We start from the raw sequence: 12,776 nt of genomic DNA, 5'->3' as shown, positions 1-12,776 counted from the left end.
CTAATTGAGAACCACTAAATTAGAGCGTCAAAACTGGACTCACATCACGTATCTCCTCATATCAATCTTAAAATTCTTGGACAATTATGTACAGTAATTTTGCAATAATGTATCAGTTATCTGTTATTTATTCACTGCTGCTACTTATGGTCACACTGTACTTTATGTTCACACAGCACCACTGAAGGATTTCAACAATCCAATTTTTTAGCAACATAAACTTTTTAACCCAATCTAACAGTACTTTTCCTTTTTTTCTACGTTCTTTTCTTACTCCTATTTTTTTTACCTGAACCCGACTCTGAGCAACTGTAGGTGTACAATTTCCCTGAGGGAATCAAAAAAATATTAATTCTTATTAATACTTACTTATTCTTAAACTTACAGTCATGGACGAAATTCTTGGCACCCCTGGAACTTTCCAGAAAATGCACCATTTCTCCCAGAAAAGTATTGCAATGACAAATGTTTTGGTATACACATGTTTATTACCTTTAAGTGCATTGGAACAGCACAAAAAAGCAAAAAAAGGCAAATTTTACATAATTTTACAAAAACGTCCCAAAATGGACTGGACAAAATTATTGGCACCCTATGAAAACTGTGGGTAAATAATTTCGTTTCAAGCATGTGATGTTCATTTAAACTCACCTGTGGCAATTAACAGGCGCTGGCAATATAGAAATCAAAACTGAAGCCAGTTATATACAGAGTGTATATAAGTTGTATAACCTTTGTGTTGTGTGCCTGTGTGTGCCACACCAAGCACGGAGAAGAGAAAGAAGAGCCGAGAATTGTCTGAAGACTTAAGAAGCAAAATTGTGGAAAAATATCAACAATCTCAAAGTTACAAGTCAATCTCCAGAGATCTTAAAGTTCCTTTGTCCACTGTGCGCAATATAATGAAGAAGTTTATAACCCATGGAACTGTGGCAAATCTCCCTAGATGTGGACGGAAGACAAAAATGTATGAAAGAATGCTACGCAGGATAGTTAGAAGGGTAGATAAACAACCTCAGTCAACTTCCACGCAAATTCAGGCTGTCCTGCAGACTTAGGGTGCATCAGTGTCAAGTCAAACCATACGTCATCATCTGAATGGGAAGAAGGTCTATGGCAGGAGACAGAGGAGAACCCCACTTCTGACACAGAGGCATAAAAAACCAGACTGCAGGTTACAAAAATGTACCTGAGTAAGCCTCAATCCTTCTGGGAGAACGTTTTGTGGACGGATGAGACTAAGGTAGAGCTTTTTGGCAAAGCACGTCATTCTGCTGTTTACAGAAAACGGAAAGAGGTCTACAAAGAAAAAAAACACAGCACCTACAGTCAAACATGGTGGAGGTTCAAGGATGTTTTGGGGTTGTCTTGCTGCATCTGGGACTGGATGCATTGACTGTGTGCAAGGAATCATGAAATCTTAAGCCTATCAAAAGATTTTGGCCCATAATGTAGGGCCTAGTGTCAGAAAGCTGGGTCTGCGTCAGAGGTCATGGGTGTGTCAGCAAGACAATGACCCAAAACATACCTCAAAAAGCACCCAGAAACGGTTGGAGACAAAGTGCTGGAGTGTTCTGAAGTGGCTATCAATGAGTCCGGATCTAAATCCCCTAGAACACCTATGGAGAGATCTCAAAATTGATGTTGCAAGAAGGCACCCTTCAAATCTGAGAGACCTGGAGCAGTTTTAAAAAGAAGAGTCGTCGCAAAATTACAGTTGAGAGGTGAAGGAAGCTTGTTGATGGTTATAGGAAGCGATTGGTTTCAGTTATTTTCTCCAAAGGTTGTGCAACCAAATATTAAGTTTAGGGTGCCAACAATTTAGTCCGACCTAATTTTTAAGTTTTCTGTAAAATGATGTCAAATTTGCCTTTTTTCTTCTGCTTTTTTTGTGCTGTTCCAATGCACTTAAAGGTAATAAATGTGTGTATATCAAAACATTTGTCATTCCAACACTTTTCTGGGAGAAACAGTGCATATTCTGGAAAAGTTCCAGGGGTGCCAATAATTTCGTCCATGACTGTATGTTTTTGCACTTTAGCTTTTTTGTACAGAATTACACAAAGATATAACACTGAGTTTGCAGGGTGCTGGTAGGCAGATTGTGTTACCCTTGCACAGACCCAAGCAATCTTTATGCTAAGCTAAGAAAACTGGCTGCTTTCTTCAATGAACAATTAACTATTATCAAGAAAAGGGAATAAGTGAATTTCCCACCAAAGGCAAAAAAAAATTCAATTCAAATTTACTCCAAGAACCATTGCTGACATGTATGAGGTCCGTGTCTGAGCAAACTAGTATCTGGACGGAGAATTACAGAGAGCACCATGAGAAGAAGAAAAGATGGGCTGACCAGAAATTCTTACTTTTACTTAAACACAAAAGCATCCTGTCATCTTTGTTTCCTCTACTGAGACAATGGATCCTCATAAAGAGGAATCATCTGCTGTGCATGTCTCTCTACATGTCTCTGAACGTGAGAGAGATCTTGACAGGAAACACAAAGTAAAAAATCTGTGAGAGCAACAAGTCAATGTGAGAGATGATGAGACGGAGAGAGTCTTACTTTTCCCTCCACTCCCACGCCACAGTCGGCTTCCTGGATCATGCTGACATCGTTTCCTCCATCCCCTAAGAGAAAACAAAAGCCATGGAGGTGTCAGGATTCACATCAGTGACTCACCAATACAGACTGTTAGTGAGAGTATTGTGTGTATGTATTTCACAAGATACTCCCTTAATTTGGCTTGATTAAGAGATAAGAACTGCAGACACAGACAGCAAAATAACATGTCTGGAAGTTTGTAATTGACCAGACAATAAGAGAGGTAAAGAGGCAGGGTGTGAAAAACAGGATATTGATAAAAAATGTATATCTTTACAATGAAACAACACAATCTACACTCTGAAAATGGCAAGTTTTGAAGAGAATTTGAAATGGCGCAACAAGGCAGACCTGCTTTGTTCTTTCGAGAAATGAATAACGAATGAACGAAATGAAAAACAATATTTTTACCGGATTTACTCTCTAACTTGGACATTTTGAGACCGACTGCGCGGGTTGCCGTTTCATCAGCATCAAGTGATGCACAGTATTAGCATTAATACACATTTAAACGGGCTCTGCTTATTTGGGACATTTTATCAATGCTCATACTGTAAGTGCTGGTAAAATGAGTAGAAGTGAGTGACAGAGGTTTGTGGCTGCAACAGATAAATATGTTCTGATGTGTTGAAAAACAGATAAAAGAGGAAAAGAAACTGTACAACTGAATCCCCTCCCCCAATTTCTATTTTCAACTCACCTACAGCGCAGGTGAGTTTTCCTGTGCGCTCCTGCAGCAGTCGGACTATCTGAGCCTTCTGAGTAGGGGTACACCGGCAGCAAACCACAGCGGGACACTGGCATGCGAGCTCCATGAACTCGTACTCGTAGTATTTCAGACAGACCTGCAAGAGAGCAACCAGAACGGACATGTGGAACTTAGGCCACCGCATATAACTGATCTCAGCTGTGGATCTCAAACTTACAGTTTAACGTTTTTTAGAAAGTGCCTCAAACCACAGATACCACTTCCAGAGATTCTTCCTAGGCAGCAATATTATCATGCATCACACAGCAAACATTTCGTAGTTTAAGGAGAGAGAAGTCAGTGGGGGATGGGGGGGGTTAGACAGACACAGATGCATTTACCTCAAGCGAGTCCCCTGATATCACGAGGGCGCAGTCGTGTTTTCTCCTGAAAGCGTTGAGCTCCAGGTGGGCTTCCCCTCGTGTTGTTACCTATGGCAATGGTAAACCACATTTATAAAGCACGCACAAACACACAACAAAAAACTTATCAAGGATGAAAAACCTGTCAGCCTTTGCATCCTGATTGTTAACAGACTGCTAGCTTTTAAGAATGGCAGCCTGTTCCCCTCCAGCTGCAACGAAGGCAAACCAAATACCTGCCAAACATCCAATTAACGAAATAAATACTTGATAAGGCTGGATGATATGACTGAAATAAACATCACAGTGTTAAACTGAGTAGTTTTTTTACATATCAATTTGGGATGCAGCAATCAGACTTTTACTCTCCCAATAGAGATCCTGATCTGTGCAGCGTAACTCAATGCATCGGAACTCGTTGGGATGAATGTGAGACTGGGACTTTAACCAAAAGACATGTAACTAAATGTAACTTTTAAATGTTTCTGAAACTGTGGCATTTTTTATCTGATGATCCGAAATAAACTTTAAAACGAGACCAACCGTGAAAAGAACTCTATTTATATATTTATTAATGCCTTTTCCCCGGTTTGTTTGCTCCCACAGTCACAACATGACTAGGTAGACGCCTCTACAGTAACACATTCTAGACTATACAATATAATTGAATATGCACATTCCATTTAATTATACTAGTGTTGTTACATTGCATCAACCTCAGTTAAATGTTTAGCTCAACAGAACAGAAAATGGAATTCATTGTTATTAATTATAAGGTAATAACGGTTAACGTCTTTCTGGCATCTAAGTCAGTGAATATATGAGAAATGTAGGCAAAATCAAGAATAAAATCATCAAATTGATATTCAATATACTTAACTACTGTCCATTAATATGCATTACATCAGAAAAATATTCATATGTGTAAAACAAGCAGAAATTCTGTGAGTGTATTATTAACATTTGCCTGGAAACTTCCAATAACAGAATTTTGTATATCTATAACATGATATAATCGTTGTAAGCAAATATGACTGTTTACTAATTTAAAGGGGTGATAGAATGGTTATATAGAGTAGTTCACACTGTTCTTTAAGGTCTCCTAATAGGGTATGTAACATTGTTTAGGCAGAAAATTGCCCTGGTCCTGATGCTAACCTGCTTTATATGGTCTGCTCATGGATATTTAGATGAGCTGCGTGCTGATTGGCTGACACACACACACACACACACACACACACACACACACACACACACACACACACACACACACACACACACACACACACACACACACACACACACACACACACACACACACACACACACACACACACACACACACACACACACACACTTTGTCCGACTGAGTGTCGGATTTCATTTCTTTCGCCATTAAATATAGTATATTTGCAGTTTGAATTTTGTCACGGCAAGTATATCACAGCTACCCTAAGGTCTAACAAAGCTATCACTTTTCACTTATGAATTTTCAATTTAATGCATCTGAATTTGAGGGGTCTCGTTAGGAGGAACTGCTAGCTATAGCTACGTGCTCCTTTCAATCCTATGGTAAAAGATGGCCTCTATACTTTAAGCATAACTATAGTATACTTACACTTTGAATTTTGTCACGACAAGTATATCACAGCTACCCAATGGTTTTAAAAAGCTAAAGCTTTTGTCCGATTTCAATTCAATGCATTTTTGTGAATTTCAGATGTTTGTTAGGAGGAGGTTAGCTAGCTCTCATTGCTCCGCAGCCTCTATCATTGAGACTCGTTTGTTTAAATAAAAATAATAACTCAACACACTCAATAAAAATAACTCAACACACATCTCCATTATAAAAATTACTGGAACCTGTGGTAAGAGTTTGCGTAACAAGCTCTCTGACCGCCCTCTCACTCACACATTGGCTATCTAGCAGGAAGAGGGGAGGCAGAGCAGCAAGCGGGGGCCCTGGAGCTCTGTCAGGGCAGCGGCGTTTGGTAGTCCCGTAACCCAGAAACGGGGACTTTGTGTGGGTATGGAGCGCCGCGGGCTGCCAGCCGCTGAACTTCGCCCCACAATTGGACAACATTTTCAATTAGCCATCACTTTTTGTGAAAAAGCAAATATATTTGACCTCTACATAGTTGATTTCTTGCATAAAGAAGTCTCACAAGCGTGTACAATGTAAACAACTTCTGAGATCTGAGCAACCTATTCAGAAGACTAGCTGATCTCAGGCCAGTGCTGTAGCCTATTAAATTTTGCGGCGTGACAAAGACTGGAGACCAGAGCCAAATAAGGAGGAGCCACGTAGTTGACCTCAACTATGTGGCCCGTTTTCCGAGGCAGTTTCAAATTGTGAGATATTCAGAGGACAAAGGTGACAATGGGATATCGAGGTACTATGTATGATGTCCTATTTAGCCACCAAACTGTCGTTATTCAACTATGACAAGGTTTTGTATTCTATCACCCCGTTAATGAATCAACAATTTCAATGGACACCTGTAAAATATGAATGACTAAACTGTAACACCAAGTTGTAATGATATCAAATATGTCTTCATAGGAAAAGTGATATGTGTTTAAAGCATGTGTATTTCAGTTTGTGGGGTGACCCTATGGAATGGAACAATGGAATCAAACAGAGCCATACAGTTCAAAAATAGATTCAAGAAAACAATACTTGACCAATATAGAAAGGAAGAGACCTAAACATAGGAATACATGGTAAAGTAAGTGTATTGTTGTTGTATGACCTAAAATTACTTTTTGGTTTTGTAATAATATGATATTATGGTCAGGATTTCATGAGCATTATGCGTCCACCCACTCCTTCTCTAACCTTTTTCTTGTTCTTTTTTGATTTTTTGACTGATTTGTCTACAATTGTATTTTTATTGCTGTGTTTTTATAACATATACATACATTAAAAAAAAAATATATATATATATATATATATATATATATCTTATTTTTTAACTGATATTATTTTGTCTATGGTTTAAATACATTTATTACACTTAAAATGTCCTTAGATCTGTGTATAATTAGAATGTGTTATAAACCATTTATGAAATGTTTCACGTACGTGGAAGTGAGGAAAATATACTGTACTATAAAAGCAAGGGTTCCTACCAAATTGTGTCAGGTTCAAATACAGACTTCTGAAGTGCAGCCCTGACAAGGCACGGTGTTAATCTGTCAACAGGAGTTCTGCTCTGGTATGAATATCCTTCAGCTGCTGACTATTCATACGTCAATCCAGATCAGGCCATTGGTGGCCACCAGGAAACTAATCCAGATGTATGTGTTGCAGGCCCAGTCAGCACTCTCCCTCCCCCCGTCCACTGGGACAGAGGTTTTCAAGCCGTGCCAACCATTGTTATTCTCTTCCAGTAACCGCGCTCGTGCGCAAGTTGTAACCTTCCTATATGGCAGGCGCTCCTTCTGCTCTGGCGCCCTTCCACCGGGGAAGGCTAAAGGGGGACTATCAAAGCAGCAGAAAAAGAGCCCTGAAAACTGCAAAACAAATTAGGAAGTGAGCCCTCTGCATGATCCCTACGGGAGTGGTTCAGCTGGTTTCTCAGCTCTGTGTTGGAGCGAAGGCCTGTTTGTTCTCATTCACAGCGGCTTGGATGCTTTGGCTGGTGGGCGGTGATTTATTCAGCTGCGTATGCTGGCTCGGCCTGCATGTGTAGTTATGTGGGGCTGTGCGACCACTACGCTAATGGGCCTTGGTCGCGCAGAGGATGGATGCCCGCGGGTCGAGGGAGTCAGGAACTGTCAATGCTGCCTTGAACTAGGATGAACCCTGCGATACTAAAAAACAACGAATAACCCACTTCATATCCATGTAAGAGGAAGAGGGATCCCTGTCCTGCACTTACGGGTCTGAAGACATGGATGTCCTGGTTGCGGGTGATCAGATGGGCGTTCTTAGCGGTGCATGTGGCTGTTTCAAGCTTGTCTCCTGTCAGCATCCACACCTACACAGAAACCAGAGAGTAACAGGTAGCATAGGACAGTGTCATGTTTGGCAGCGGTTTCAGATTTAGTCTCAGGAAGAAAATGCGTATTAGCTCTTACTCACATTTAGTCATGTTTACCCTCAAACTTAACACAACTTACAGTGCTTTAGCACAAATGTAGTCGACGAGAAGTCCATTTTTTAGTCAACCATTAGTCAAAATGTTTTCTGTTTTCAGTTTGCCTTAGTCCTGGGTCAAATGTCCTTTTTAGTCGTCAGATTATATTAAACATTTCAGTTTTTTTGTAATTTTAGTAAACTTGTTTCAGGTAAGATTCGATCTTCACCTAAATTGCATGTTGATATTGTCACACTTAGCGTTAAATAACATCAGTGCCATCTCATCATTGTCTCATCTTAGTTACGGTAAAAAAGGATGTCATAATTCCCATGATGCCTGGATGTTTGAAGAGAAATTCCACTGAAATGTGTCACTACATGAAACAAAATGTTCATAATTGCTCTAATATACCAGTTAACAAATGCTAAATTTGAGGGATCAAAGAGTCTTATCACTGACTGCAAGTATCCTGGAGCTACATTTTTTGAACATATCTTACGATCAAACAGGATTTACTTTATGGTAGTTTTTGTGCTTTAAACAGAAGACAAATACCAGTTACCACATAGACTGGTGTTAAAGTATCTTAATTCTGTCTCGGACTTCTCCTTTAACAGAGGGCTTTGGATGTTGCTTATAGAAGGTTACAGCAGAGATTTGAAATGTTTGATTCACCCAAATTACCAAAGAAAGATTTCCTAACTATGGGGCTTTATTTGCTCAGGGTGTGAGACATTTATCTCAGAGATTTCTGCATACACTCAGATGAATATAATACTGTGATATAATGCTGCTCACAGCATTTAAAAACTAGTTTTTACTGGATCTACTTTCTACAGAAAAAATAGTCTCTCTGAAGATGGTTGGCAGCATGTTCTGTGGTTTATCATGAGTTACAGGAACACATTTTCTGCAAGGATACAGCTATTGAATCTTTTGAATAATACTGTTTTAAATGCTGTGAGTAACTGAAATTAAATTCTATTCACTGTGCTGTTGGTGGATGCAGAAAACCACAGACTGATAACTCACACCAACCGTTATTAAGAAGATGGCTCAACCCAACTTTTACCACAGTGACTGCATTCTGGTTCCCTTGCACAAAACCAAATGCTCATTTCCATTTAAATGTAGGGAAATATTTCATATCAACTATCCAAAGTGTGCCAACCAAACCCACTTAAAGACGTCCTTATAATTCCATCTAATTCACAATAACCTTGGTATTTTCTACTAAAGGGAGGCCCTTGGATGAGGCTTGTTCATGTAGGCAGATGTGAAAAACAGATGTACTGGTCTTGTCTTTTTGTTTTGTTTTTCTTAGATTGTTGCTACTGTGAGCTATGAGTCCCGCCCCCAGACCTTGATGCCTGCGTTGCGGAGGATCTCCAGGGTTGGCCTCACATCCGTCTGGAGCTGGTCCTCCACCCCAGTCAGACACAACAGCTCCATCTCCATCTCCAGACTCTCAATCACTGTGGCCACCTTCAGAGAGCGGTCATGGACACTGAGCTTGGCCTGGACGTACCGGGCCTGGGGAGCAGGACAGGGACGGGAATAGTTTGAGTGGGAGAAGATACAAAAATTTGAATGAATAAAGCAGGACCACTGCAAGAGTAAAGAAGCAAAAACAGTCAGGGATAGCAGGAGAACACACACAGGGTGCATACATAAAGATTCCTTTTTGCAACCTGTGTGCAGCATGAACACATTCCATTAAACATGCACAGCATGCTTCCATATTAGATATAGACGTTTAAATATAAACTTTCAGATATTTGCCTTCAAGCAGCCGTTCAAACTACTAATGTTTCAGAAAGCTATACAAATACAGAGCAGACACGATCAATTGGTTAACGCCCGTCTCCAGCGTTCCAGCTCCAGGGCAATGTGTGAGTGAGATACAGCAAAAACTATTTGAGTGTGACTCATACAGGAACACAAACTGTGTGTGACTCAGTCAGTGACTCACTGCTGCCCACCAGCTCTGCTCACACACAATTATACAGCCTGGGGCTTAAGACTGCAGGAGACACAGCCCTGCCCTGCTCAGACAAAGAGTGGGGTGTGTGCGTGGGAGGGTGGGGTGCATGGACTGGAGGGATGGGGGGAGGGGGTCAGAGTTTAGTCCGATTACCCAGCAACGCACTTTGACATTTAGAAATAGCAAACGTGTCTGCATAAAACTGTGTTTTTGTGTCTTTTGAGTGTAATTTGAGCATAAGAGATAGAGCTTATTTTATTTTATTTATATAGCATTTATCACAGACAGAGTCCCAAAGTTCTTCACAGGCCAATTCATTGAAAACATTAAACCCATATATAAAACCCCATCGATGCCCAAGAAAATAAAATAAAAATCCCAATATATCCCAGTGGCAAAGAACATAAATATACAGTCAACAACGCTGCTATTCAAGTGACTGAATACAAAGATGGGTCTTTACCTGATTTAAAAGAACATCAACAATTTCCGTCTCTCTTAAACCATGAGGCAAAGCATTGCACAGTCTAGGAGCGACTAGACTATCACCTTTAGTTTTCAGCAGAGCACGTCAAAGATCTGCTGACAACACAAGGGTTAGAGATGGTTCGATACCAGTTTTTTGCTTCCTGATACCGATTCCAATCCCTGACATTGTGTATTGGCCAATACGGAGTACTGATCCAATACCAGTGTGTCATATGTTGTGATATGTTTTTATTAGTGTAGTCAAACAATTAAAATAATTGTGATTAATGACATTAATGTCATGTTAACTCACAATTAATTGCACATTTTTATCTATTCTAAATGTACCTTGTTTGCTTTTTATCCCATTATTTTTTCTCATTTTAATGCTCTTATCAACATGGAAAAGTGGATGGGCTTGCTTTGTGCAAATGTTTATTGAAAACAACATTGGCATATAACCTATTGTAGTGTTTAAGACCGCCCCCCCACACATATAGCCTACTGTAGGGTTCAAGACCCCCTCCCCCAGCACTTGTCCTACTGTAGTGTTCAAACCCCCCCTCCTCCCATCATATAGCCTACTGTAGGGTTCAACGACCCCCCCAGCATGTAGCATACTGTAGTGTTCAAGGACCCTAACAAGATTCAAGGACCCACACAGACTGTTAGTGTTGATTGTCTTGTTGAATCCGAAAGCAAGTCCCTTTGTGAAGCCTCAGATTGCTGTGCTTTGATTTCATGAGACGGCGCTCACCTCAAAATCCTGATACTGCTCCTCTGTCAGGGACTTCTTTGAGACCACAAGGACCCTCAGGCCTTCCCTCGCCATGTTCCCGCACTAGAAAACAGAGCCAGAGACATCTGGATTCAGCAGGTTACAACGTCTACTATTCTGCGAGGTATTTATAACAGGAATTAAATCACTGTTGTTTCATCTCTTCATTATGTCTTGTGAAAAAGGAGGGAACCCACCTCCTCTTCCAGCCAGTCATTGTACTGGACAATAGCTGCCATCACCACGTCGGCACCCTTCATGTAGAATGTGATTTCTCCTGTAGACTCATCCTAGAAATTAATGTATCCGCAGTTCATTAATTGAGACAAAAATAGGACAGAGATATCCCATGCATCTTACATAAAATACCCCAGTATGTTTCACTCAAACAGGATTTCCAACCCAGACCCACGTGAGCCAAGGTGCACGTGCGCTATTTGATGATTTTGCGTTGCCTAGAAATAAGGGGTTTTAAAAAAGCAGTTGAAAATATTATCGCGGGGAAGTTTAACAATCCCAGGCTTCCTGAGTTCTAGCCTCGCCAACAACAATGAAGTTAGTCATCAGACTTAGTCAGAGGTTATAAGGTGAGGTTTTTCACAGGTTTATTATTATTCTGTTTTTCTTCTATTCGTCTTGTTGAAGAAAGAGTCCAGTCTAAATTTGCTCTCTTAGCAACATGCACAGGAAATATCCAAGCAATTGGTCAAACTAGGAAATTAATTCAATTTCTTTGAAGCACAGTGATGTTGATAGGTTGTTTCAATGTAGTGAGTCTCTGGGCCCACAGGTGGTCATTTAGGATAGTACCAGGGAACGGAGTGGGTCCCTGACCCCGTCCTTAATTACTTACTTCACCATCCTCACGGATATATATACACACACACACACACACACACACACACACACACACACACTACCGGTCAAAAGTTTGGGGTCACTCACAAAATTCCACTGGACTCCATTATAGACAGGATACCAGCTGAGATCGGCCTTGTTTTTTTTAACCAGGGCAGCAGTTTCCATATTACATTATGTGCTTACATAATTGCAAAAGGGTTGTTTAATGTTTTCTTAGTTAGTTTTTTAAAGTAAAATCAGATTAGTAAACAAAATGTGCCTTTGGAACATTGGATGAATGGTTGCTGATTATGGGTAATGTAGATATTGAATTACAGATCAGCCACCCACCCAGATCAGCTGGTATCCTGTCTATAATGGAGTGAAATGGAAATTTGTATGGGACCCCAAACTTTTGACCGGTAGTGTGTGTGTGTGTGTGTGTGTATATGTATGTATATATATATATATATATATATATATATATATATATATATATATAAGCGGGGGGCTAAACAACAAATGTTTTTCTGTAAATTCTTCATTTTAGACCTTAATTATCACTATAGCTCTGTCTAAAATGTTGGAAAAGCAAGAGTAGATGATAGATAATGTTAGAGATGTCCAACTAAATCAACGGATCTGAGGAAAGTCTTTTAGATCGTTTGCCGCATTTCACATTCATTCAACAGGGCTCGGATGCTGCACGTCTTACAAATATCAAATATGATATAGTGTATATATACATACAATTTAAGCCCTGCAATAATGCCATAATCACAATAATCACAAATTCACAATCTTTTTTTACAATCTACGTTATTATTAATATTACTCAAAGTGACATGCAAACATACATACAACATCACAGACATAGCATATCACAATGCACAGCTCGTGGATTTC

At 40.0% G+C, this 12,776-nt stretch overlaps 1 protein-coding gene across 2 annotated transcripts in view; it reads right to left on the bottom strand.

The window, feature by feature from the left end:
* The window catches only part of LOC117947150 (probable phospholipid-transporting ATPase IIA), a 54,067-nt gene that overhangs the window by 18,790 nt on the left and 22,501 nt on the right, over positions 1-12,776 (bottom strand). For both annotated transcript variants that reach the window (XM_034875763.1, XM_034875762.1), the window contains exons 16-22: positions 11,228-11,320; positions 11,010-11,093; positions 9,163-9,333; positions 7,600-7,698; positions 3,695-3,784; positions 3,306-3,450; positions 2,567-2,631 (exon numbers count right to left, since the gene is read on the bottom strand). In XM_034875763.1, the coding sequence (XP_034731654.1) occupies positions 2,567-2,631; positions 3,306-3,450; positions 3,695-3,784; positions 7,600-7,698; positions 9,163-9,333; positions 11,010-11,093; positions 11,228-11,320 (747 nt within the window). The remainder of the gene's footprint in view (positions 1-2,566; positions 2,632-3,305; positions 3,451-3,694; positions 3,785-7,599; positions 7,699-9,162; positions 9,334-11,009; positions 11,094-11,227; positions 11,321-12,776) is intronic.

This window comes from Etheostoma cragini, chromosome 7 (assembly GCF_013103735.1).
Source record: "Etheostoma cragini isolate CJK2018 chromosome 7, CSU_Ecrag_1.0, whole genome shotgun sequence".
Lineage (NCBI taxonomy): Eukaryota > Metazoa > Chordata > Actinopteri > Perciformes > Percidae > Etheostoma > Etheostoma cragini.
The sequence above is the reverse complement of the archived record's forward strand: the minus strand, read 5'-3'. Positions and strand labels throughout refer to the sequence as shown.